The 27,793-nt window shown below is 48.3% G+C and overlaps 1 protein-coding gene across 2 annotated transcripts in view; it reads left to right on the top strand.

Moving 5' to 3' along the window:
• Nucleotides 1-27,376, top strand: part of SIGLECL1 (SIGLEC family like 1) — a 33,098-nt gene extending 5,722 nt beyond the window's left edge. Inside the window, exons 2-10 of one of the 2 annotated variants that reach the window (XM_034639140.1) lie at nt 4,032-4,128; nt 5,598-5,879; nt 6,002-6,107; nt 17,179-17,220; nt 17,666-17,949; nt 18,298-18,579; nt 18,732-18,834; nt 24,240-24,378; nt 25,282-27,376. In XM_034639140.1, coding sequence (XP_034495031.1) covers nt 4,104-4,128; nt 5,598-5,879; nt 6,002-6,107; nt 17,179-17,220; nt 17,666-17,949; nt 18,298-18,579; nt 18,732-18,834; nt 24,240-24,378; nt 25,282-25,368 — 1,350 coding nt within the window. In that variant the 5' untranslated portion in view covers nt 4,032-4,103 and the 3' untranslated portion in view covers nt 25,369-27,376. Of the gene's footprint in view, nt 1-4,031; nt 4,129-5,597; nt 5,880-6,001; nt 6,108-7,213; nt 7,371-8,379; nt 9,182-17,178; nt 17,221-17,665; nt 17,950-18,297; nt 18,580-18,731; nt 18,835-24,239; nt 24,379-25,281 lie in introns of those variants that run through there. The other variant, XM_011235623.3, reaches the window with a different exon arrangement.
• Nucleotides 27,377-27,793: the final 417 nt, after the last annotated feature.

Below are 27,793 nucleotides of genomic sequence, written 5' to 3'. Positions count from 1 at the left end.
CGATGATTCTATTATTTAATCAAGACAAAGATTGGTAAAAAGGACTGGGTTCCTTGGCTCCATGCCCAGCTGGAGACTCAAGGCCAAGGGCATATTAGTGGTAAAATGGGCTGGAGAAGAGATATTTCTGGGACTCCTTAAGCTGGGAGGCCCATGCATTGTGAGTCCTTGTGAGAATTATACTGAGATTGGGAAGATATGAGAATACAAGGATTGAGGGGGTTAAAGTGAGGGTTTAGACGAGAAATGGAATACTTGAACACATGGTGTCTCCTCCTTTATCTAAATATAAGTAGATATTATATTACTGGGGAATGTTTGGCTGGGGAACGTTTCCCTTACCTAGTATGAAATGGGAGGCATGTAAATCCTCCCTTCAACGACTATCGATTGGATGTGCTAAACCAATAAAATTGCCCAAGCCCAAATTTAATGTAATTTAATAAATTAAATTTATTAATTTAAAAAATATACGCTATCTGGTGAAAAAAACATGTCAGAAGCCTAGTGTTTGATTGGCTTATTTGGATTTTGGGTGACACATAGTCTACATTCAGGAATATGGCTAGCCCCTAACCATAAAATTACTAGAATGAAGTCTTGGAATCCTTACGCAGACTACAGTTTATGACAAAAGCCACTGAGCCACCCCCCAGTGGTGACCCCTGGGATTTGTTTAATCAGAAAATTTTCATTTGAGAGACAAGGCTATTGTGCTTTGATTGAAGCTGCCCGGAAGACTAGAGGAAGTAGAATAATCCTGAAACCGGAAATACTCATGATTGTCCTTGGTAATGTTGGATAAACATGCTAATTAGGAAGGCCATGCCCAGAAGAGTTCAGTAATAAAATGGAAATGGTGTATAGAGGAACATGGTACCGAGGGACTGTGAGGAGGTACTCAACATAATTACGAGCAGGTGGTCTTTTCCCCCCTCTTTTCCCACCTGAGAAGCTGCCAGATCCTGGTGCCATTTGGGTGGTAGCACTGAAAAGCTCTCAAATGACAAACAGAGTGGTTTGGCTTATGGAAGGCTGTTGCAAGATGAATGGTTTCCTTCGAGTGGGAAATATTAGCAATGGTATGCTAGTAAATATTTAATAACCGGATCTCCCAAGGGAAAAAGAAGCCCTGAACTGTAGCATCGCCAACTTCCGCTGCATAGACACTCTTACCGCAGACGGTTTCAAGCTACCAACTCATGATAGGGAGTTAGGAAGAGATCCACTAACACACCATTATGCAGTACTTCCATCGTACAGATACAATCCTTGTAAGTCTCCTCAAGAACACAGACAACAGTGAGATGTCCTAGAACAATTAGGAAGTAATCAGTTTCAAGTAATGATTACCTTTGTTTTGAATATAATGTGTTTATTGAGTTTCTATAAATGATAAGAATGACTGTGTTAGACAACATTATATAGCTTGCCATATTCTTTTTTTTTTTTTTAAGATTTTATTTATTTGACAGAGAGCCAGCCAGCGAGAGAGGGGACACAGCAGGGGGAGTGGGAGAGGAAGAAGCAGGCTCCCATGGAAGAGCCTGATGTGGGGCTTGATCCCAGGACTCCAGGATCACGCCCTGAGCTGAAGGCAGACGGTTAACGACTGCGCCACCCAGGCGCCCCATAGCTTGTCATGTTCTTAAACATTTAATAATCAGCTTTTTTAAGTTGGTTTCTGCGGGCTTCAGCACACTGATGGATATTATTTAGAAACCAAGATATAGGTGCCAGACACGTTTATCCCTATAGATATGTCATTGCTCCTAGGCTCTTTCAATGAGCAGAACATGGAAATAGAAGTTGGTTTTTTAAACCAAGGGTTCGTACCAACATTGCCAATTAAAATTAAACTTTACTTTCTTCTCTTAAATTATTGTATTTTATATCATTTCTCTTTTTCCTTACTGTGCAAATCTTTAGAACACAAATAGTTTCAAAATTAGCAATACCAATACCGATAGCTTTCTTTGTCTCCCTTAAGACTGTACAGCCAGAGCCCTGTGTTCAAAGGTTACGTGAAATAGATATGCTTCCAGAATTGTTCTGTTATCATTGTTTTCATTTGTTTACTAGATTTTGTTTGTGTTCAATTTTAGGATTTTGCTTTCTTTTTCCCTTCTAGGTTTAAGTGACCTTTCTGAGCAGTAAAATATCAAGAGGGTTGGGAAGGTTTTTTTCTTTGACCAGAACTGTGTCACCTGACTACCAGGACATACATGTAAGGGAACCTGGGAACATTAATATTTATTATGTTCAGTCTCTGTAGTGGAGGCGACAGGGACAATGGTGCTGGGATACCTGTTGGGTCAGAAGCCAACAGTGTCTGCTGCAAGGTATTATATAGACTGGGGACACATCCCCTCATCCTGCCTTTTCCAGGAACTGACGCAGAGATGAGGGGCTCATGGCCCAGAGAGGGGAGGGATTCATCTGTGGTCCTCCAGTGAATCAGAGACATAGCCTTACATAATCAGTGCTCAAATCCTGGGCTCTTGCTCTTAAATCAATGCTTTNCCAAAAAAAAAAAAAAAAAAAGGGAGGGGGAGGATAGTTTTCATGAAAAGTGAGACTGACTTTTGAACATTTTATCAGTGGCTATCAAAGGTCCTTTTCTAAGCTCTTCTGAGGTCACAGAGGTCTGTTTGATGTAGGGCCTTCCCTTAAAGAGCTCAGTCTCTGGTAGATTCTCTTCTAAGGTATTTCGCTAGTTTCCCAACTAAAGTGACCTGACCAAAGGAGAGCTTGTCTTCCTCACGGAAGGAGATATGCCGAGGTAGGCTGTTCTGCAGGAATGTTCGTCAAGAGTGGCGTTCATCTTCGCCGTTACGTCATGGCTGCCAAATGGCTGGTCTACCTCCAGTGTCGTATCCATACTTCAGGGAGGAGGAAGAAGGAAATGAGAATATCAGGAAAGGAAAACTTTCCCAGGAATCCCTAGCTCACTTCCACTACAACAATGTCACATGCCCCACGTTAACTACAAAGGAGTCTAGACAAAGGGGTGCTTTAGCTTACAACATCGCACCCCTAAATGAAGCTGGATCTGTGAGGAGCGGAGAGCAGGGGAGGTGGTTGTTGTCTGGCCGCACAAGAACAACTAACTAGTAGGAGGAACAAACTGACTCTTTCCTCAAAAAACAACAAATGAAACAACTTGATAATTCTGGAAGGGGAGAGATTTACCCACTTCTGACTGGGTGAGGAGATCAGGGAAGGCTGCATGCAGGAGGTGGCACTGAACTCAGCTCTGAAATTGAAGTAGGATGTGAATGTGGACGGAGTGGAGCTGCAAGAGGAAAAGCTGTGAAAGGGAGAAATCCCTGAGTGACGGGAGAAGGATGATTAGGGTGAACATTGGAGAAGGCAGCATTTTCCCTTTGGCATGGAGAATGTTGGGGAAGGCACAGGGAGACAGAAAGCAAGGGTGAGGCAAAATCGTGGAGAACCTCATTTGCAAAGCAAGGAAGTTTGGAACTTTTCCTATCAGCAGGAGGAATTCCTGTCCTTTTTCATTTTCCCAGAGGATCTGTTAAGGCTGTCCCATCCTCTCCATCCCTCATGACCCACACACTAACTCAAGCATGTCATTCTTTCCCGACCACCACTCCAGGCTCCTCCCTGGCCACATGGCCTGAGTCGCTCGGGTCTAGGCCATTTCTCCTGTGTCCCCAGTGGGTTATTCCAAATACCCAGACTGGCCCTCTCCCTCCGAGATAAACACAGCCCTTCCATGAATCCCTGTTAGCTTTGAGACAGAACCCAAAGACTCTGTAATTGAGCTTCTCCCAAGTGGGCTGGGACTGGGAGGGAAAGACCAGAGGAGAGGGAAGGGCATGTGGCACTGGGGCCTCACAGAGGTCGTAGGGGTGCTGCCTGTCCTTAGGTGCCCTTGAACGTCTCATCCCGTGTAATTCCTCCAGGATGACCAGAGACAGAAGCCCCTGGCTCGCTGAGGATACTTTCTGCTCTCCCATCCCCACATCCTCTTTCAGTTACTCATTGTCTCGTCTTCTGAACCACAGGGCTCTGATGTGAAAGCCAGCTGCAGCAAAGGCCCTGTCCCCTCCTCTTCCTGAGGACCACTGCTACTGCAAATGGAAGGACCACTGCCACAGCTGGGTGAGTGGGACGAGAGACAGTGCTGGAGGTGCCTAAGGCTCCAGGACTGGGGCGGGCTGGCCCACAGGGGTATCAGAAGAGAGGACATAAGGGCGTAGGGCACCAAATAACCCACATGGGCTAGAGATCCGTGTGCCGGGTCCTGGCAGGGCTGGGAGTGGCTGAGGTGAATAGCAGATTGGGTCAGGGAGTGGTGTTGGGGGTGAGGGTGGGCACTCAGGGAGGTTGAAGGTATGAGAGCATTAGCAGCTGGAAGGCCCAGGGTTAGTCAGGTTTCCCATGCCTGTCAGCCACTGTCCACAGGCACGCTTTCCCAGATGGTAAAAATGAATAATCCAGAGGACTGCAGGGGGAGAGTCCCTGCAAATTCCTCATCCCCCCAGGTGACCCAGATGAAAAGTCCAAATCAAGGGCCACTGTTGAAGAGAAAATTACCCCTTTCTTCCAGTAACCTCAAACAACTCCAGTGAAAAAGTACGCGGAGACACTAAGAACTGATTCCTCACTGGAGACCTTGTAGAGTGTGACTGTTCCTTATTAACTGACAAAAATGGGGCGCCTGGGTGGCTCAGTCATTAATCGTCTGCCTTCGGCTCAGGGCGTGATCCCAGGGTTCTGGGATCGAGCCCCGCATCAGGCTCCTCGGCTAGGAGCCTGCTTCTTCCTCTCCCACTCCCCCTGCCTGTGTTCCCTCTCTCGCTGGCTTTCTCTCTGTCAAATAAATAAATAAAATCTTTAAAAGAAAAAACTGACAAAAGGCACCAAGTGGACAATATATCCAACCTGTTCTATGTAGAGTGAGCCCATCTCGAATGTTCTTACCCAGAAAATGCCAAAGCAGTCTCTGCTTCGGATGAATGCTTAATCAAAGGCCACCTGGCCCTGGGAAGAAAGAAGTCTAGAAAGGTGTTCTGTTTATTAAATGGGTAACACTTTACCGTGTATTCAGCTAGGAACACTGCCAACCTCAGGCAGTGTTCATTCTTACATTCCTGATAGTAGGATACAGGTTCACGAATACCCCTATTTCCCAAACTGGGATAGAGCAAAGAGAGGGGAAGGGACTTGGCGGAAGACATCCAAACAGTAAGAGACAGAGGGAGAAATTGATCATGGGTGGAGCTGGGAAGGAGCAGAGCCTGAGGGATGGGAGGAAGAGGGAAGTAGGAGCTGAGGTGGGGAAGTCTAGCCTGGGGCTGCAGGGAGGGGGGGTGTCAGGTAAGGGGTCAGAAGCAATGTAGATCCTCAGAAAATTCCCTTGCCATTAGTCAGGTCCAGTGTTCACTTCCAGGCCAGGTGAGGAGAAAGGATGAAGGGGAACTGGTCTGTGAAGCCCAGCTCCTCTGGGCTTCCTAGAGGTCTTTCCGAAGCTCCTTGGGAATCACGAGTAAGGAGAAGGCCGGGTCCTGGAGGAAGTGGAGAAAGGAAGTCCGGATGCCTTGCTGACTGCTGACCCTCCCTCCCCACAGCACCCGCCAGGCTGCTCTCTTCCTCTTGTTCCTTGGAGAAGTCTCTGCAGTGCAGCTGTTCCTTCCACGGGATCCCCACACCCTCCGTGCGGTGGTGGATGGGAGGCGTTCCTGTGAACGTGAACAGCACCGATGGCAGCCTCCGGGTGACTTCCACCATCCTTGGCCCCTGGGCCAACAGCACCATCAGCCTGACGGAGCAGCCGAAACTGAGCACGAGGCTCCTCTGTAAGGGGAAGAACCAGAATGGAACCCACGCTTTGAGCATCCTGCTGATACCAAGTGAGGGTAGAGGGGGCCCAGGAGACTGGGTGAGGCAGAGGGGAGTGGGGAGGGAGCAGAGCTTTGGCTCCGATTCCAAGGCCTCAGGGGAGAAGCCTTTCTCACATGCTCTCTTTTTCCAGGAAAGAGTTCTTCGCCCAGCAAGACTTTCATTAATGGGCTGATCCAGGGCATTGTCTATGGAACCATCGCAACCGCACTGCTGTTCCTCTGCTTCACCCCACTCCTGTGAGTACCAGGGATAGAATTCTACCTGCGGGCCCTGGCTGCAAGCCTGGCTTGGAAAGGGAAAGACGGGACCCTTGCCCCCAGGGAGCTGACGGTCTGGCAAGGGAAGAAGGCACCAAACATGGTCACCACAGTCCAGGGCCATCAGGACTATGCTGTAGCCACAAACAGGTCCAAAGGACAGAGGTTTTCAGCGAATTTCATAAAGGAGAAAGTAAAGGAGGAAGTGGCAACCCCGGAGAAGCCAGCGGAGTCCCCGGGGTGCTGTCTGAAGCGGGCCTGGGGGGCCGAGTACTCATCTGTGTGGTGGAAAGTAGTGTGTGTGTACCCCCAGAGACGCATTTGAGGAATCGCCAGTGTCTTTGTGCAAGGTCAGGCGCATTGGGAGTGAGAGGAAATGGCTAAGAATGAAGTTGAAAAGGCTTCTTGGTGTTAGTTCATAAAGACTCTCGAAAGTTGGCTAAATGTATTGGCTAGATGCCCAGAATGAGAAGGGCAGAGTTGCCAGAGGTCAGGCCAGGGAGTTTGGCAGGGGGGCCTCTGGCCCGTCCAAGAGTCTCGGACTCGATCCTCGGCTGGGAGCCGTGGAACAGTGCTAAAGTGGGAAGGAAAGCTCTTAGCGCGAGGTGTCTGTACACAGACCAAAGAGCAAGAGCCCAGAGGCCTGAAGCCAGGCAGGAAGTCGGGGCGACAGACTACACAGCGAAGAGCCAGGTGTGAGCCAGGCAAGTGATGAGGGGCAGTCAAAGAGATGGGACTTGGGACTGACTGACTGTAAGGGGTGAGAAGGAAGAGACGCAAGGCGCCAGGGCAAACTGGGAAGCTATTTCTAAAGCGTAATCAGCTGGACTTAAAGCCCAATAACAATCCTTTACAGTTTGCAGAGCCCTTTCATAGCTGACCTCATCTGAGCCCCACGGCCTGATAAGCAAGGCCTCCCCGTTTTACAGAGGATGAAACCAATTCCCAGAGAGGCTGTGTGGCTTGCCCTCGATAACACAGCAAGCCAATGTTGTCACCGAGGCTCTAAACCAGAACTTCTGGTCAAGACTAGAGCCCACTGGGGGGCAGAGAGCCAGAACTGATCAGGGGGGTCATTTCCTTAGAATGAAATATATCAGAATGAAGCTGGCAAAGAAAGTTACAGTGGGCAAAGCAGAAAACGACCGTAAAGTCAGAGCAAGCCGAGAAGCTGAAATGCCTCTGAAGCCTAAAGAGCCGGGAGAATCCACAATCAGCCCATCTTCGGAGAACCGGATATCGGTGGGTATCCGTTGTGTCTGGAATCTAGTCTATCAGAATAATGGCAATAAGACTCACAAGGAGAGGCACATGCAGTGTTTAAAGGAATTATCTTCAATCCTATTGGGCATCCAGAGTCCAGAATGTGCTGGCAGATCATCTTATAGATGATGAAGGGAAGAAGGATGAAAATTAAGAGAAATAAAGACTGATTAGAATCAGCAATGTATACACACACACACACACACACACACACACACACCCCTTCACACTGAATCCACATCGAGAAGGGGGTCCAAAGAGCCCCTCACAGTGGTCATGGCATCAGAGTAGAAACCAAAGACTTTGGTCTCTGAGTGTCTGGCAGGCTGGGGTCAACACAGTCTATAGATGCCACAGGCCCAAGTCCAAGGTGCTCCTTCATTACCTTGGACCCCGTATCCTCAGCAGGGCTTGGAAGAGACAGGCCTCACTGTTATTTACCATTGAGAATTCTCTAGACCAGAAATGCCCTGCTGCCCTCCTTACACACTGCACTAGGAGCTGGTGATCCTTTGTGGATAAACCACACATCTGTTAAATTCCACCAAAATGTCCCACAGGGTCTCCTCACCTCCATGCTTGGCAATGCTGGCGTCTCAGAAGTGGGTGAGACCTGGGCCCTGCCCTCAGAGAGCAATCAGGCTGGTGGGAAGGCCGCCTTACAGTAACAGGGCTGAGATGGGGGTTATGGTTGCCCAGAAGAAGGAGGGACTGACCCTACGTGGGCAAGTCAGGCAGAACTTCCCAGAGGAGTCTGGGGAACACTGGGTGGGCTCCTGGTGCTGAGAGTGCACATGGGGGACAAGCAGAAGACAGAGTTGCAGGCTCCAATCAGGAGACTCCGAGAAAAGGTAAAGCCAGGGCCCGCTCCCCATTGCTGTAATTCTGTGCTCAAAGACAGAAAGACAGGATTCTTTCTTTTTTAAGATTTGGATACCTCACCTCTAGACCTGTTCCAACATCCTCCTTTCTTTGCCCTGCTCTGTAGCATCCCCTACCCTAAACTTCCAGAATAAGCAAAATAAACTGGAACTGATGAAGCCGGTGAAGACTACATGCCTACCTGGAGACCCCACTGTCCATGGAATTACCACAGTCTGCAGCACCCTCAGCAACCCGAGACCCTGAAGTCTATGACAGACCCAAAGCCTCTCAGCTCGCAAAGATCCCTCAAGCCCCACCTGTCCCTCACACTGATTCTCCGTTGAGTAGAGTTACTCTGGGACCTGGTCTTAGAACGTTTGAATGCAAACTCTAGGATCTGCTGTTCGAGTTAACTCGAAGAAATATGCCCTGGCCTGAGTGTCAAAGGAAGGGAAAATAAATGTGAAACTGTGGTCCACCACAAAGTAGCTTTTGAGCACCTACTGTATGCCCAGAACCTGGACTATACATACAGGAGCACCAGGCTTTAGAGCCATCATATATGGATTGAATACCAATTTCAGGGGTTGGTGGATATGTGTCTTTGGATAAGACCTTTCACCACTGCCCCGAGGCATAAGTGGGTGGAGAGGGAGTGAAAAGTGGTGTCCAAAAGTGGAGGTAGAGAAAAAACAGGAAGTCCAAGAGCCCAGAGGGTGTCTATGCACGGGAGCTGAGATGGAAGGGTGAGCTCCTGAGGTTCCTGAATGCCAAGATAAGGCCCTGGAGCTTTATCTGGTAGGGTCTTAATCCTGACTCCCTTAGAATGTGAGTTCCACAAGAACAGGGATCTTGTCTGTCTTGTTTTCTGCTTGTTGGTACAGCACCTAGAATGGTTCCTAAAATATAACAGACTCTCAAAAATATTTGTTGAATAATCGAGTGAATGAATCAATGAATGGATGGATGGATGGATGGACTATAAGCCATTGCAAGGTTCGAAGCAAAGAAGTAGTGGCTAGATTTGCAACGATGTGGATGGAACAGAGGGTATTATGCTAAGCGAAATAAGTCAGAGAAAGACAAATATGACTTAAGTCATATGTGGAATTTAAGAAACAAAACATGAACATAGGGGAAGGGAAGGAAAAATAAAATGAAAATTGAGAGGGAGGCAATTCATAAGAGACACTGAACTCTGGGGAACAAACAGGGTGGCTGGAGGGGAGGTCGGTGAGAGGAAGGATAATTGGGTGATGGGCAGTAAGGAGGGCACTTGATGTAATGAGCACTGGGGTTATATGGAACTGTTGAATCACTAAATTCTTCCACTGAAACAAAAAAAAAGTAGGGGCCAGATTCATTGTGAAAGATCATTCTAGGAGTAGTTATTGAAGATGTACTTAGAAAAAGACTGTAGGCAAAGGTGGTTAGTGCCATATTTCTTGGCCAGGCTGAAAGGCAGGCATACAAGGAATGAAAACAGGAATCTGGCATAAGAATGGACCATATCTGTGGAGTGCTCCCCTGAGAATGGAGGACAGTCCCTTCTGGAGCCAGATGCTGGTAATTTTTAAAGGTTGCAAAAAGGGTCATCTCTTCCCTGGGGCATTATGTGTGAGTAAATCCAGTGGTTCTCCATCCAGCACCAATGTGATGGCCATCCTGTACTCAAGAGCACATGTTTATACAAGCCCTCGCGTGTACGGGCGCCCTTTTGGCATGCAGTTCACACATTACCACGGAAATAGCATCCGCTTTGTGCCAGATGATGTGAACAAGCCGGAGACCCTGGCTCTGCCTCCATGAAGCTCGTGGTCTACACAGGTACACGATGAAGAAATAAACGCAAAATTGCAGCTTAAAATGTTGGCAAGTGCTAGGAAGTAAAAGGACCTAACACTATGAGAAAGTGTAAGGGACCAGGGGAGGAACCTAGTTTGGATTAGCCAATCAGAGAAGGCCTCTCTGAGAAAGTGACATTTGTGCTGAGACGGAAAGGATTATTAGGGACCAGTCAGCAGAACAGATTCTAGGCTCTGGGATGGGAGTTGAGTGAGTCCAAGAGCCCAGAGGGGGGTCTCTACACCGGAGCGCCGATGAAAGGGTGAGATCCTCAGGTGCCAGAGCTTTCGAAGGCTCTGGTGAGAAGTTTGTTATCCTCACTCACGGAGGAAGGGTTATTTCCTTGTGTGCTTTGTAATTTCGGAAAGCAAGCTCCTAAGGAGTGGAGAAGGCCATCTAGAAGAGAAATGGGAGAGAGGATGGGAACTGGGTTGGGAATAGGTAAGGGATAGGTTTTGACAGAGATTGGAGCGCTGGGTCTTCCTGGTGTGTCTCGGTTTGTTCGTGAATGGGACCTTGCTTGCAGGAAAGGAAGGGGTACCAAGATGCCTTCTGATTGGCCCTGAGGCTTAAGCACTTGGCATTTTGTTCCTTGGTAGATGGCTTTCAATCCGCCCCATCACCTGCTTGCCCACGAATACTGGCTTGAGGAAGGAGTATCCCTTACAGACCGACTGGCCTGTGTCTCCAGGGCCGATAAGGGCCTAGAACCTCCGGCTCAAGATGAACGAAGCATCGGTTGCTCCAGACCTCCTCAAGCGCAGGAGACCAACGGTTCTACTTCGTGGTCTCTCCCTGTCCCAGCAGCCCCCACGTGCATCGTCAGGCCCTGATTGGCTCTGGACAGATTCGCGCGTGCTCACTGGCAGGCCCGAGGGGCGGGGCTTCCGGGGGAACAGCGTCCCCACGTGACCTCTGGCCTTTGGGACGTTGGTGAGGCTGGGGACTCACAGGCCGCCTAGTGAACTGGTTACAAGTGAGCTAATCAGTTAGCTTTCATCTACCTCAGTCCCTTCCCAGTGAGTCGCTCAGTAGTCGTACACATGCTTATTGTACATGTCAGTTGATCCGGCTCGTCGGGAGGCGTTAAATCAGCCAATCAATTCGTTCCTCTGGAAAGTAAGTTCCTGTTAAGTAGTAAGTCAGCCAATCGGTGAGTTTGGCTAAGTGCACGTGATGCACATAGCCAGACTCAAGGATGGCGTTGTCAAGGAAGTAGCAGGGTGGAGACGTGCTGAGGAGGGTCCAGGCTGGAGCTGTGGGCACCCAAGACTAGGGGTCGAAGTCTGGAAAGGGAAATGATTGTTTAGCAGAAAGAGGTTTCTTGTGGAGACAGCCCATGGCTGCGCCAAGCCCTGGAGAAGGGAATGAGACTAGGAAGATATCAGAATTTTGAAGTCAGAAGGACCATTACACACTAGGCAATAGCACCTGCTCGTTTTACAGAAAACGGGGGGGGGGGACCAGTGAGGGAAGAGCCCTTGTCTAAAGTTTCCAGTGAGTTACTGGCAAAGCCCTGTCCGGAAACACCTCAGAGCTCTCCTCAATCTTTGATTGAGGTTGTAAATAAATCATTATATTCAATTAGATTCCGAGAATTAATTTCTTATTAAAATGTTTAATTTCAAGAATTAAAAAAAAACCCACCTAATCTAACTGAAAGGAGAACTAGGCAAACCAACCCTCCCCTCTCAGTAACTGAGCAAGAGATGAAAAAATTGGTTTGGAAATAGAATACCATCAATTGGAGTGCCTGGGTGGCTGAGTCGTTAAGCGTCTGCCTTGGCTCAGGTCATGGTCCCAGGGTCCTGGGATCAAGCCCCACATCCGGCTCCTTGCTCAGCAGGGAGCCTGCTTCTCCTCCTCCCTCTGCCTGCCACTTTCCGTGCATGTGCTTATACTCTCTCTCTCTCTCTGTCAAATAAATAAAATCTTAAAAAAAAAAGAATACCATCAACCAAATAGACTTAAGTGACATTTATAGAATATTCCATCCAACAATAGTAGAATACATGTTCTACTCAACAGCTCCTAGAACACTTAGACCATGTCCTGAGCTGTAAAACAAGTCTCAACAAATTTAAATGAATTGAAATCATACAAAGTATGTTTTCTGACCACAGTGGAATTAAACCGGAAACTAATAGTTGGAAAACCATCAAGACTTGTGCTTATACATTTTTTCATTGAATATTTATCAGACAAGAACCTTTCTGAGACAGTGGAGGACAGAAAGATCTATTTGATGTAGGACCTTTCCTCAAGAACCTCACTCTTGGATGGTTCCCCTGGTAGGATATTTTATCAATTTCCCAACTAGAGCAAGAACCAAATGAAGAGGAAGCGTATTAGTAGGCTGTACGAGGTGAACATGGCAGCTCCACAGGCTGTCAGGGAACCGGAACCCATATACTGTTGTCGACGACATCCTTTGTCTGTGGCTTTGATCCTTATGGTTATCTCATGGTTGCCAAATGGCTGCTCCACCTCCAGCATCACGTCCATATTCCAGGGAAAGAGGAAGAGGAGGAGCAAGAGAGGAAGTTTTGAAAAAGAAGAAAGCAACAAAGAGAAAGTGGTACTAATATCAGAAAAGCAGAAATCCCCAAAGTCTTCAGCAGGTAGCCTCATGGTTGATATTCTAAGTAGACAAGTCTCTCAAAATATTTGCTTAATAATAAATCTAGCAGAGTCCAAGGTTTTTATTTGCATTGCACATGTGGGAGAAGAGAAGAATACAATCCTACAGATATGATTTAAGAAAACAGAGATGTCAGTTATAATATTATTGTTACCAGAGCAAGAAATCATCAAATAAGACAACTGGTCAGAATTCCATTCTATTTGGATATCATTTTCTTAAGACATGGAATAATTTCTAATGTCTTTAGAGTCTTATAAGACCACTTTGTGTAAATTGTTCTTCCAAGGGCGGATTTGTATCAACAGAGAACAGAACAAGTCAGTAATAGTCATGAATATTCATACAAAACTGTATATTGCAAAGGAGAACATAAGTTATATTCTTATAAACATTCTCAGTTTTGTACAATATCACATCAGAATCCTTGAGCCCTTTTATAACACAGAACAATATCTTTTGATTTATAGCTTCAGGGGAAGTGAACATCTTTTTCAATTCTTTCTAAGACTTGTTTCCTTTTATTATGAAAACTTATTTTTTTAAAATCAGGGTCTGGAATTCCATTCGCTAGTATTATATGCAAAAAACAGACCTTCAGAGCTCCATTGTAATGGTAAAGAAAGTGGGGGTAAAGGCTGAATAGGCTTTTTTTTTTTAAGATTTTATTTATTTATTTGACAGAGAGAGAGACAGGCAGCGAGAGAGGGAACGCAAGCAGGGGGAGTGGGAGAGGAAGAAGCAGGCTCATAGTGGAGGAGCCTGATGTGGGGCTCGATCCCATCACGCCCTGAGCGGAAGGCAGACGCTTAACAACTGAGCCACCCAGCCGCCCCTGAATAGGCTTTTATTTGCACAAGACATTTTTCTTGTACTTGGCTCATCAGCCACAGCTACGTCATAGAGCCATTCCTGGACGTAGAGGAGGCAGAGAAATAGAGGTTTGTTTTTTGTTTTTTGTTTTTTTAACTGGAGGTTGGTCACCTGAACGAATTTGAAATTATAAGGATACACAGGAGGGTGGTTATTAGGTAGGGCAACTCTCAGAGTTTGGGACATTGCCCCAGAAGAGATGAACAGATAGGGGTCTTGAAGTGAGTCTAGGAATGGAAGCTTCTTTCTGGTTGTGGAGATCCTGGAAGGCTACCTGAAGGAAGTTACATTTGACCTGGACTTAGAAAGAGAGATAGGATGTGAATGTGGGCAGAGGGGAGAGTTGCAGAAGGATGTCATGAAGAGTAGCCTGAGTAAACATACAGGGACAGGAATGTATAGACTATATGTGGAAAGGTACTTTTCTCGTTGGCAGGCAAAAAATGGCAGAGACCGGGGAAAGCAGCAGTAGAGATAGGGCAAGTGTGGTACAAAATCATGGACAGCCTCAAATGCAAGGCAAAGGAGTTTGGAATGTATCCTGTAGACATAGAAATGTCTTTTATTGCTCAAATACCCCTTAAATATATCCTGTCCTCTCCACCCGCATAGTCACTGTTTCAGCCCAGGCCACATTATCTTCCTCATGGACTATTTCTTTCTCCTGGATGCAGATCCGTAGTGATCTTTATGACACCCAAACCTGTTCCCCATGGTTCAAAACCTTTGAAAGCAGTGTTCATGACGTCCCCCATCGACTTGGGAGATAGGCCAAGCTTCTCAGCCTGGAAGTTGAGGTTCTACTAAGAGGGAATGACCTGGGGTTGAAGCCTAGTGGAGAAAGAAGAAACACATGGTATTGGGGCCTCAGAGAGAGACTTGGAGATGCTGCTCTGTCCCGGAAGCTCCGTAGCATCTGTTCCCATGAGGCTTCTAATTCTCACGGTAAACAGAACTTCAGAGCGACTGAAGAGACAAAAGCCCCTAGTAAGCTGTGAATTTACCTCTACCTCCACCCCGTGCCTTTTACTGCCGACCCGCTCCTCCATTCCGAATCCTGCTCTCCACAACATATGGATGAGGCGAGAGTCAGAAGCAGGCGAGGTCCTGGCCCTCTCTTGTCCCTGAGATCCTGTTGGTGCTGATGTCATTGCTGCTTATGTTTGGGTACATGGAATGAGAAGCAGGGTAGGAGGTGTCTGAGGAAGCCAAAAAAGGGTAGGGGTGAGGTGGGTATGGGTGGGGAGTGGAAGACGGGCAGGGCTGAAGTAAGGTGAAGAGGTGGAGACAGAGAGAATTAAGTATTTGATAAATAGTAAGTAATAGACCTCTGCCATGTGCATATTCTGTGACCCACGGTGTGTCCCATTTCATCTACCCAACAACTCCCTGAGGAATTATTGTCCTCATTTCACAGATAAGGAAACAGGCCTTGGGAGATTGAGCAACTTGCCACAAGTCACTAGAAATTTCGCTATTGGAGTGCCCAACTCTTCTGACTCCTAGTTCCATTTTAATGCCATGCCCATGCCACTCGAGAACTTCAGGGATAAACGTATACACATCTGCTCTCTCAACACCATCATCTGTGTGATGGGTGTTATTAAGTCACATCTTAGAGAAGTAGCATGGTGTTCCAGAACGAAGAGTGTTGAGATCCCTGGTGGTGATGTTTTGGAATACTGGACTTAATGTCTGGAAAGCCAGGCTCTAGGCCTGTTGCTGTTACTCCTTTCTCTATAACCTGAAGCAGGGCCCTTAACCTCTCTGAGCTCCAGTTTCCCATGTGTCTAAGGGACTATAAAAAACATTATAAGGATGGCTTAACCTGATTTCTGTGAAGGTATTGGAAAAGTCTATAAACACTTACTCAGGTCAGTATTACTACCATAATTTTAGGATGGCATTACTACAAGTGGCCTCGGGAACCATGAAGTTCAGCCCCCCTCTGTTTTGTACACAAGGGAGCTGTCACCTGGGAAATGAAGAAAGAAGGGAAAAGAATAATTGTTCGGTGAGAGCCAACAGCTAAGTTACAATCTACAATTATTATAGGGCACTGTGTTCATCTGTAGTTAATATCTCTAATTCTCACAGCATTGCAGTGCTGGTCGTATTGTGCCCATTTTTCTCATTGAGAAACAGATTCAGAAATGAAGCCAGATGGCCAACTTCACAAGATACAATTACTACCAACGATAAGAACAACAAAAAAACCCAGCAGGCTAAATTGGGTCGGTGCACTTAGGAGTCCACAAGACCACCCTCGGGTTCAATGATTCACAGGAAAGACTCACAGAACTCAGCGGAACTGTTGTATTTTCAGTTACAGGTTATTACAGCAAACAAATGGAGATTAAAATCAGCAGAGCGGGGGCGCCTGGGTGGCTCAGTCATTAAGCATCTACCTTTGGCTCAGGGCGTGATCCCGGTGTTCTGGGATCGAGCCCCACATCAGGCTTCTCTGCTAGGAGCCTGCTTCTTCCTCTCCCACTCCCCCTGCTTGTGTTCCCCCTCTCACTGGCTGTCTCTCTCTAATAAATAAATAAAATCTTTAAAAATAAATAAATAAATAAATAAAATAAAATCAGCAGAGGGAAGAGACATGTAGGGCAGGATCTAGGAGAGACTAGGCATGAGCTTTCAGTTGTCCTCTCCCAGTAGAGTTGTGCCTACAGTGTTTACTTCTCCTGGCAATAATGTTTGGTGATATGCCCAGTGTTGCCAAGCAGGGAAACTCACTGAGCTTTAGTGTTCAGGGTTTTTATTGGGGGCCTGGTCCCATAGGCATGGCTGACCTTAGTCTCCAACTCCTCCAGAGGTCAAGCTGATACCACATGTGGCCCAAGGTCCCCACCATAAATCACTTTCTATCATGGGCCATGGCCTTAGGTAAATAGACACTCTTATCCGAAGGACATTCCAAGGACTTGGAGGTTACCTCCCGAGAGCTGGGAGAGGGTCAGACCTTTCTAGGGTAAGGTCAATCCTTTAATGCACAAGTGGAATACTGGAGGACACTAGGTAAGTCAGTTTTTCAACTTAAATCCCTCCCCACAGGGTTACTTTCTCATGTTTTGGTGGAAGTCAAGAAGATACCAGTGGAAGAGGTATAATCCTTTGAATATTTGAACTTCCCAAGGAATCCCCAAGCAATTCTGTACCCATGGCCTACTAGCTCAATAAAAATACCAGCTCCCGCATAGCTATAAATCAACCCAGTGCTGCTGTAGATGATAACACCAAGGGCAGATTCCACACTATTTGAAATCTCGAAGAACAAGACTGTACCCTGCTGATCTACAATGTACTTAAAAGGGACAGCATGGCCTTATTCAGCGCAGATCTAAAACACGAGTCCTTCCTGTACGAGGATCTCAGACTCTCCATATCAGATGACATTCAATCTCATTCGATGGGTGGTTTGTAAAGGAGGAACTCTAAGATGTTCTGGTCATCGTGTGGTTTTTACTTCATAGGGCTTTATAAAATCCTAGGCATTACATTTTTACAACAATAATACAATGATATAGGTACAATTGATCATTTTATTTTTCCAAATAGAAACGGCAAAGAGAGGGGAAGTGACTTGCCCCACAGCATCCGGTAAGTAAGAGGTGGAGGGGGAAGTGATCACAGATCTGCTGTAAAGGGGCAGAGCCTGAGGGGAGAGTTGGATTGCGAGGAAAGATGCAGCGTAGGAGCTGACCGTAGGAGGTCTGGGCTGGGGGACAGGTAAGGAATCATAGGCAATGTAGATCCTCAGAAAATTCTCTCACCCTCAGTCTTGAGAGTCTAGGGTTCAGGTTCAAGCTCTGCCTCCTTAAACAAGTCTCTTCAGTTTGCTCACCTAGACAGTGCAGAGAAGGGAAATATACTTGTGAAAATCTGTCCAACAGTAACAGTCTTGGGTTCCATGAGGTTATCAGAGTTCAGGAGGGCGACCAAGTGAACTTATGGGTGAGAAAGCACTTTGTAACCTGGAGCGCTGTGCATCATTGAAGTATCCATGAGGGTCCCTCATTTCAGTCCAATCTGTCTTTCCCTTCAGACCAGACGCAGAAACCAGAGCTCCACGTCCTAGATATTCTTGTGGCTGGGGCTCCTCTGACCTTGACTTGTACCATCAAAAGCACCTGAAAAGCAAGCAAAGCCCCTTTCCTTTCCTGGAATTGGCCCACCATGTTCTCCAACACAGAGAGCTCCAGCAGCTCTTCCTCCAATGGCTGCACTTCGCCTTGAAGCCTCAGGATTACGACACCACTGTCCGATGTTATTTGAATTTCTCTCCAGCTATGTTCAGCGGAAGAGCTGTGGTCACATTCCAAGTGGTCTGTGAGTGCTGGTGGGCAAAGGAAGATCCAGAGTCTGGGAGAAGTGGTGGGCTCAGGAAAAATTCCTGAGTCCTTAGGGTGAGGTTGGGTGGGAGGAGTCTGGGAAGCTGTCACATCTTTACCAGGCTTCTGTGGCTGAAAAACCAGAGATAAGAGCTGAGCAAAAATCAGACACAGATGAGGAAGAGGATGAAGGGGAGCTGGTCTGAGAAGCCCTGTTCCTCTGGGCTTCCAGAAAGTCTTTCTGAAGCTCCTTGGGAATCGGGAATAAGGCAAAGGCTGGATCCTGGAGGAAGTGGAGAAAGGAAGTCAGGATGCCTTGCTGACTGCTGACCCTCTCTCCCCACAGCACCCACAAGGCTGCTCGATCCCTCTTGTTCCTTGGAGAAGCCTCTGCAGTGCAGCTGTTCCTTCCATGGGCTCCCCACACCCTCCATGCAGTGGTTGATGGAAGGTGTCCCTGTGAGTGTGAACAACACAGCTAACATCCTCCAGGTGACTTCCACCATACTTGGCGCCTGGAACAACAGCACCATCAGCCTCATCGGGGAGTCAGACATACTCATGAATCTCCACTGTGAGGGGAAGAACGAATATGGAATCCATGCTTCACGCGTCTTCCTCCTACCAGGTAGGCACACAAGGGTCTGCTGACTGGGCTAGAACGACAACACCTGGGGGTCAGAATGAGGATGGGCATAGGGCCAGAGGAAAGAGTGGTAGCTCAGACTTCACAGCCTTAGGGGGGGGAAAAAAACCACTTTCACTCCCCTCTGATTCCAGATAAGCATTCAGGTTCCAGTGTGTTCGTGAAAGGGCTGACCCAGGGCATTGTGTATGGATCCATTTTAACCGCATTGCTCCTCTTCTTCCTTGTCCTCCTCACGTGAGTATCAGGTTGAAATACATCATCAAGCCTTTTCCAACATCTACTACATTTATTTATGTTCTTTATTTCCTTATCATTCTTCCAGTCTGTTCTTCTTTGCTCTCTTAACGTTTAGCCATTCTTCTTCTCCAATACTTGCGTTTAAGGCTATAAATTTCCCTCTAAGCACAACTTTAGCTGCATCTCACAAACTTTAATATAAAGTATTTTAGTATCACTTGGTTAAAATATTTCTAATTTCCATCATGATTTTTGAACCAAGAGAGTTTTTCTTAGACATACCAGTGTTCTAATAATCCTGTTTTCTTTATTTCTAGCTTAAATCCATTAAGTGGATTTAATACTATGCATTATTTCAATTCTTCATTTCCTTTGTGGCACAATTTTTGTGTACTTTTTATAAATATTCCACATTGGCTTAAAAAGAATGTGTATTCTACGCTTGAGGAAGGCTGTGTCCCACAGATCCCTAGCCTTAAATCAAGTTCATCTTTTCTAGTTATACTGTGACTTCTGCTCAGTGCCCTTCTCTGCACCTCACCTCCCATCCCTGCTCCCCTCTCTCACCTGGCTGACATTTACTCATCATTTAGGGCTCAGCTCACAGCCCTTCCATCATGCGCTCCAGGATATGTTCCCTGGCACTGGGCTGGGTGCCTTTTCAGGGCCCCCACAGCCATCTGGGCTTTTGGATATTATTAGTGCTAATGGTTCTACTCTGATGTGACTAAGTGTGGCTGTCTTTTTTTGTTTGTTTGCTGTTATGTACATTTGTTTGGCCTCTTTCATCTGTGCTCTGGTGTCTTTTATCAATCCTGGAAGTTTTTCAATCATTGTTTTATATGTTGCCTCCACCCTTTCCTTTCACTGTGGGCTTTTCATTTACTATTGCTCAGACTTTCTTTTTTTCTCTGTTTTTCCCCTTGCCCTGTGTCCTGCATTTTCCAGGGGTATAGACAAGTAAGCAAGTGCTAGCATAGAGGTCCATAGAAAGGGAGATACTAAGGGAACCCCACCCTTCAGAATCTCCATCCTTGCAGGGGAAGGTAGCATCCATACTGCCCAGAAATCCTCCCACCCAGGGCACCTGGGTGGTTCAGTTGGTTAAGTGTCTGACTCTTGATTTCAGCTCAGGTCATGATCTCAGGGTCCTGGGATCAAGCCCCACATCAGGCTCTTTGCTCAGCAGGGAGTCTGCTTCTTTCCCTTTCCTTCTGCCCCTCCCCCCATCCTCTCTCTAAAATAAATAAATCTTTAAAAAAAAAAGGAATCCTCCCACACACCCCTGAGAGCCTTCCCCATTGTGATGCCCTGTCAGTATTACAGATGTTTTCTCTCCTTCCCTGATTCTCTTATCCCCTCCCCCTCACTCAGCAACAAGTTTTACCTACTTCACAGGAAAAAAGCAACTCCCCAGCACCTACAGAGTTATTGCCACTGGCACTGGTGATTTACTCCTTGTGTTTTTCAGAGAAAGAGGCATCCCTCTTCCTGTCCAAGGTTAGCCTCCCCTCCTTTGCCTGGGAATCCATCTTCTCCACACTCCATTAATCATCCTTTCTGTCTCCTAAATTTTCAATCATTCTTTCCTCACTGGCTCTTTCTCTGAAGGATATAAAGGTGCCCAAATCTCTCCTGCCTCAGCCCCACAAACTCCCTCTATGTACCATCCAATTATTTTTGAGGAGGTGAGCTTACACCCACTGCCTGATTCTCATCACCCTTACATTCGTCAGTCCCCTGCAATCTGCTTTCCAGCACCATCCCACTGAAACAGCACAGTCTAAAGCAGTCAGTTATCCTTACTCTCAAAATTATTCTCAAAATCAAATGGCAGATGTTATTTATTTTTCTTGTTCATTTTATTTTATTTTTTTTTAAAGATTTTATTTATTTGACAGAGACAGAGACAGCCAGCGAGAGAGGGAACACAAGCAGGGGGAGTGGGAGAGGAAGAAGCAGGCTCATAGCAGAGGACTGATGTGGGGCTCAATCCCATAACGCCGGGATCACGCCCTGAGCCGAAGGCAGGCGCTTAACCGCTGTGCCACCCAGGAGCCCCTTTCTTGTTCATTTTAGGTAGCATTTTTGATTCTGGTGGGTGGGGTGAGGCCTTCCTACCCTTGGGGTTTTTTTTTTTTCACAGTAAGGGAGGGTGGCAAGGCCATCTGCTGAAAGTGATGTGGGTGGAAGCAGGGGTGAGGGGAAGGGCAAGAAGAGCGGGGATGGTGATGAGGTGATTGGAATAGCCACCGAGGAGAATGAGTGGGATCCACATGAGGATAAGGAAAATTATTGGTGACCAGCAGCAAAAGTCCAACAGTGACTGGAAATTGTTCATTGTTAGGGGCACCAGTGTCACTGCTGTGCAATGTTTCCTCCCAGCAGTGATCATTGGAAGAGAAAGAGAGAATGGTGGCATTGATCTAGGTTTGGGTCTTTGGAAGCAGGATGCCATGGAAGGATGATCGGGTGGGAGACAAGAGAGACGTGAAAGCTGGAGGGAAAGAGCACTTTGAATGGGTAGCCATTGTACCCAGTGGGGCAGGGAGGTAAGGAAGAGAAACCAAGAGGGCTCTCATGGGTGCTAGAGAATGTGATGTCTTGGATCTGAAGCCTCCATCTGTGAGATCAAAGAACAGGAACCCAAGACTGGATGAGAGCATAAGAAAGCTGAATAGGACAGAACTAGGCAGAGCATGGGGTATTGGGATTTAAGCTGTCATAGGTGGAAAAGTTTTGGGGAGTAATGCATAAGGGATAATGGTTAAAGGAGATAAGTCACATTAGTTAGGACTCTTCCAGTTGTGAGTGACAAGAGCTGAATTGAGCAAGCTTATGGAAAAAGGGAACAGTTATGGTTATTTGTTGCTGTATTACAGTCCCCTAAATTTAGTGACTTTAAACAATGGTAATTTTAGTATATTGCTCAATTTCATGGATCAGGAATTTGAGTAGGGCCCAACTAAATGATTCTTCAGCTTCCTGTGGTATCCACTGAGGTCACTTGGTGGTATTTAGTTAGCTGCTGGGCTGGGCTGGGCTGCGCCGGGCCAGAGGGTCCAAGGTGCCTTCAGTCACGGGTCTGGCATTTTGCTGTGGACAGCCAGAGGGCTGGGCTCAGCTGGGCCCCTCTCGCTTTCCATGCAGTGTTGTCAGAGCCTCGTCTATCATGGTCTCTTCCAAGGCAAAAGTTGCCAGTCCTTGTCAAGGCGAGGCCTGGAATTGATAGAGTGTCATTTCCATCATATTCTCTTAGAGCAAGTCACAGACTAGCCAAGATTCAAGGGGAAGAGAAAATAGAGCCCATTTCTCCATGGGAGGAGTACCAGAAATTTGCAGCCATCTGTATGTAATCTGCTACAGGAACATATTGACCATCTGTTAAGTCGAAGACATCAACGACAGAGATTTATTTTCTCAGAGTTCTGGAGGCTGGAAGTCCAAGATCCAAGTGTCAGCAGGATTGGTTTCTCCTGAGACTCTCCTTGGCTTGCACATGGCCACCCTCTTGCCTCTTCACGTGGTCATTCCTGTGTGCACACACACACCACTGGTGTCTGTCCCTCTTCTTCTTCTTCTTTTAAGATTTTATTTATTTATCATAGAGAGCAAGAGAGAATGAGTGGGGGGAGCTGCTGAGGGAGAAGGACAAGCAGACTCTGTGCTGAGTGCAGAGCCCGACGCAGAGGTCGATCCCACGACCCTGAGATCGTGACCTGAGCCAAAATCCAGGGTCTGCCGCTTACCAACTGAGCCACCAGGCACCCCGTCCCTCTTCTTACAAGGACATAAGTCATATTGGATTAGGACCCACCTAACAGCCTCGATTTAACTGAATCACTCATTGAAGGCCCTATCCAAATACAGTCACATGGATGAGGGCCCATCCATATGACCTCATTTTACCTTAATTACATTTTTAAAGGCCGTGTCTTCAAATACAGTGACATTCTGAGGTACTAGGTGTTGGAACTTCAGTAAATGAATTGGGCGGGATGAGGGGAACACAATTCAGCCCATAACAGGGAATATCTGTATTTCAGACATGACTGGATCTAGGTATGCAAATGACATTATTAATGACATTATTAAGAGTCTGCTGTCCCCGTGCCTCTGCTCGGCTTCCTTCTGTGTTTACTTGACCTCTGGAGGCTCTCTCCACCTAGTGGCAAGATGGCCAGGATACACGATTGTATCCTATCTCAGCAATTCTAGCTGAAACAGGATTTGTCTTCCTCTTGGAGATGTATCAATTCCAGAGAAGACTCTGATTGTCCCTGCTTCAGTCACACGGCCATCCTCGGCTAATGTCCAGGTAGCTGAGGTACTTTGGTGGGCCAGTCCTAAACCTGCCTACTGTGCCATTCCAGTCCCATGGAAACCACAATAAAAGCTCCCACGCGTGCTTCCCCCTCATTCCTACCTCCTGACCAACCCTGGTGCTTCCCACTGTGGCCCTGTGTGGCATGGTGTGCCCCCTCTTGGGAACGCTGAGTTTTTTTTTTTTTTAAGATTTTATTTATTTGTCAGAGAGAGTGCACACACAAGCAAGGGGAGGGGCAGAGGGAGAGGGAGAAGCAGACTCCCTGCTGAGCAGGAAGCCTGATGCAGGACTCGATCCCAGGACCCTGGGATCATGACCTGAGCCAAAGGCAGATGCTTCACTGACCGAGCCACCCAGGTGTCCCACCTCTTGGGAACTTTGAATAGCAAACTATCTTTTCAATGGCAACCATCCCCTGATCTCTTGGCTTCACCACACCTGAATACAAACAAACTCCCATGTGTATTCCCGCTCCTGGGGAAGAGCCAGACTGGGTGAAGCAGGGGGACCAGCGAGCAGGGCCGTTGCAGTTGCCAGGGCAAGAAAGGAAGGGGACCAGTTATGTAGTCAATGGCACATCTACACAACAGAGCACTACGCAGCCGTAAAAAAGAGTGAGGAAGATGTCCATGTACTATTGTGCACAGATACGGTGGAAATATTATGAGAAAGAGGAAAGGTGCAAAAAAAATAGTCTAGAAAAAAGTCATATACATATTGAGACATCACAGGACTGGGAGAGAAGCTGAGGAAAGGCACTGCTGTGAAGGGCCACTAGGTTGGAGGGCTGGGACTTTGGCGTGGAGCCATGGCTGGGGAGCCATGGGATGGCTGGGAGCAGGGAAGATGCAGGCCAGCTTTGGGGCAGGAGGCTGGAAAAGAGGCTAGGGAGAGGATCCGGGCCAAGAGAGTAGAGATTTGTATGCCCATCTGATGAGGAGAGGGGGGTGCTGGTCACAGAACCAGCAAATGGAGGGAAAGGGTCTTCTGACCCCCAGCCCAGGGCTCCTTCTAGGAGTAGGGAGGGGGCAGGGGAGATTGAGCAGAGTATTAACCACAAGGTTCGTTACCTTAGAATGAAAATGCTTCAGTGGTGGGAGGACAGGAACATTTCCAAGGCCAAAGAGGCCCCAGTCACCCAGAAGCCAGAGCTGCAGGAGGAGCCAGGAATAGCTGTGAAGTCTGCAGCTGAAACCGCTGGGCATTGGGTGGAGGTAAGTCCCTGGGGTGGGGCTGGGACTGGCCACCAGCCAGGCTGCTGCGCAGCCGAGATCAGCTGAACTCACCCACTGCCTGTTGGCACCACCAGAGACCTCTCGTTAGAAACAAGATTGTCAGGGGCCCCTGGACCTCCAAACCCAACCCCTCAGGGTCAGCGTCCAGAGGCTCTGCACTGCTGACAGTTTCTCCTCCTTATTCCGAGGCGTGGCCACTGGCAGGACTGGGTCTTACCCAGATGTCTGTCTGGTTCCTCAGGCCAAGTCCCCTTCCCGCAGCAGAGCCCCCTTTGCTGTGGGTGGTGAGGACCCCGAGGGGCTCCAGGCCCAGCCCCTGCCCCAGCTGGAGAGGCAGCCTGGGCCACAAGTGGCGTCCTGCCAGGAGAGAACAGTAAATACAAGGGGTGGGCCTTATTAGTCCGCTCGGGGCTGCCATAACACAGTACTCCAGACTCAGGAGCTTAAACAACAGATATTTTCACAGTTCCGGAGGCCAGAAAACCAAGACCAAGATGTCAGCAGGGCTGGTTCCTTCCGAGCTCTCCCTTTGGCTTATAGACGGCCACCTTCTCCCTATGTCCTCACATGGCCTTCCCTCTGCACAGGTCTATGTCCTAATCTGAGGACACTGGTCGTAATGGATCACGGCTCACCCTAATGGCCTCATTTAACTTAATTATTTCTTTAAAGGCCCTGTCTCCAAATAAAGTCAGTGTGAGGTACTGGGGGTTAGGGCTTCAACATAGGAATTGTAGAGGAAAGGGGGTCACAAGGGGGAGGGCATGGCTCAGCCTGTGAGGAGGCATCAAGGAGCTAGTCGTATCCCTCCATTGGTGGGGACCCAGAGAGGGGACGGGCTTGGCCAAGGCAGGAGAATGCCAGGATCTGGTTCTCCCACAGTCTAGGGGGCTTGAGCCAGAAGGACCGACCATGGACAGGAAGACTCCCAGACCGATCAAGACAGACACGTGGCTCGCAGACGCCTAGATCTACCGGCCCAGTTAGACTTCCCAGACCTACAAAGCAGGAGCGGCAACTCCATTTGAGACTCTAAGACCAGAGACCAGCGCTAGGAGCTCACGCATTTACCCCACAAGGACTCCCAAGAGCCGGGCCTGTTCATCAGCCCCCTCCCCCGCCAGGGTCATGCCTGCTCCCTGCCCTCGAGCCGCACGGTCAGGGCAGGCAGGCCAATGTGCAGGAGCACAGATGACATACAGAGGAGCCTGGGGGGAGGCAGCACTAGCAGATGGGTTAATGCTATTGTCCACCCGGCGCTGTGATCCAGAGCAACAGGGACCCTCCTACATCCTCCGGCATCGCCAAGCAAAGCTAGCCTCCGCCCTCTGCAGAGAGAAACTGAGACCCGTGGAAGGGAAGTGCCTGGAACACTATAGAAGCCCCAGAGGTCTCTCTGCAGGGACACTGGGGATCATGATGCCTGCCCTGCACACCCCCCTCATTGCAGACGGGGGCACGGAGGCTCACAGTGCCTCAGGCCACACAGCAAGCCTGTGCACTGCTCAGGACCCCTATCCTGGGACCCTTGTTCCCTGGAGCAGTTGTCCCTGTCCCCTGGCGATTCCGGGCCTTAAAAGACTAGAGTGGGGAGGCTGCAAACTCAAAAGCCCACAGGGGCCCAGCAGGTAACAAAATGAGCGCAGCAGGCCGGGTGGGAACCGGGTCCATCTTGAGAGCAGGTGCCCCACCTGAAGGGGGCGCCAGCAGCAGCGAACTCAGCTCCAACTCTTACCTCCCCTCTCCCCCAGCAGGAATGAGATCTGCTGGATCCTCTGGTTTCTGGTTGGTTTGTTTGTTTGTTTGTTTTCAGCAGAATCCAGACATCTAGATTCCAGTGTGAAATTTCTGGATTCAAACTGTTAGTAACTGTTTTTAAAAAGCAACACGGGCCCCCCGAGAAGCCATATGTGGGAGTGTGAACTTTCGTGGTCTTCCACGGGGCGCTGGAGCAGGGCTCCCCATTCCCGGCTTCATCTGCACAGTGGGACCATGCCCTCTTGCGTCACTGTGAGGTGGGAATGTGTTCATGGCTACCTGGCACCAAGCAGGGCACTGGGGCCACTGGAATGGCAGCTCCCATCTGTTGAGCTCTTTGTGTGCGCCGGGCTCTATTCTGAGCACGTTAAGATCCTCCCATTTATGTCTATCAGGGTTCCAGCCGAGAAACAGAACCAGTAGCCGACCCACATTGAGAGATTCATTGCCAGGAATTGGCTTATGTGGCCGTGGGGCTGGCTAGGCAGGTCTGACGTCCACCAGGCAGGCGGGAGACTCGCAGGCACGGAAAGCTGTTGTCCCCAAGCAGACTTTCTTCTGAGAATCCTCCGTTCTGCTCCAAAGGCCTTTCAACCGACTGAATCAAGCCCACCCAGATGATCGAGAATATTCTCAGCTGATTAGAGATGTCACTCGCATGTACAAAATACCTTCAGGGCAACAGCAGCTAGGGGTTTGACTGATGGGGGACTCTGGTCTAGCCAAGCTCACGTGTAAAACTGACCATCTCACCATCTGATCCCCACCCCAGCCCTGTGACGGGGGTGCCGTTATCCCCAGCCTAGAGAGAGGGACAAGGAGACTCCAGTTAAGGAGCCTGCCTGATTGAACACAGGTGGGGGGGCTAGAACCAGGGCTTGGGTGTCCCCACCACCCGCCTCAGACAGTGAGCATCTTCAGCTGCTGTTACTAACGCCCAGCGTGGTTCCAGGGAGCTGACAGAGGCAGGAAAAAAGAAAGTGTATTACAAAGTGGGTGACCATGCCTGACCTTTCATGGGGGAGGAGGCCCGTGAAGAGGGTAAGGAGTTATTCTTTCAGAAATGCATTGAGAGGGGCGCCTGGGTGGCACAGTGGTTAAGCGCCTGCCTTCGGCTCAGGGCGTGATCCCGGCGTTATGGGATCGAGCCCCACATCAGGCTCTTCCTCTGTGAGCCTGCTTCTTCCTCTCCCACTCCCCCTGCTTGTGTTCCCTCTCTCACTGACTGTCTCTATCTCTGTCGAATAAAGAAATTAAAAAAATCTTTAAAAAAAAAAAAAAGAAATGCATTGAGAGCCCTACTGTGTGTGAGGCACGGAGGGCATCACACCCATCCGGACAGACAAGGTCCCTGCCCTCGGGAGCTTAGAGTCCCATGCGGGAGAAAGACACTGAGCAAGTGGACAAGAATAAATGAACAGGATACGTGACAGGTAAGCGGTGGTAAGGAAAACGGTGGGTGCTCCTGGCCAAGGGGCCAAGGGTGGCTGTGGAAGGACTCTCTGAGGAGGTGAAGGTCTTAGAAGAAGAGAGTCTAGGCAGAGAGCAGAGATGAGCAAAGGTCTGGGGGCTGAGTCCCTGGTGTGTTTGCAGAAAGGAAGAGAAGCCAATGCAAGAATTCTCCAGAAGGATGCTG

This window comes from Ailuropoda melanoleuca, chromosome 12 (assembly GCF_002007445.2).
Source record: "Ailuropoda melanoleuca isolate Jingjing chromosome 12, ASM200744v2, whole genome shotgun sequence".
Classification (NCBI taxonomy): domain Eukaryota; kingdom Metazoa; phylum Chordata; class Mammalia; order Carnivora; family Ursidae; genus Ailuropoda; species Ailuropoda melanoleuca.
This window is presented reverse-complemented; position numbering and strand designations above follow the sequence as displayed.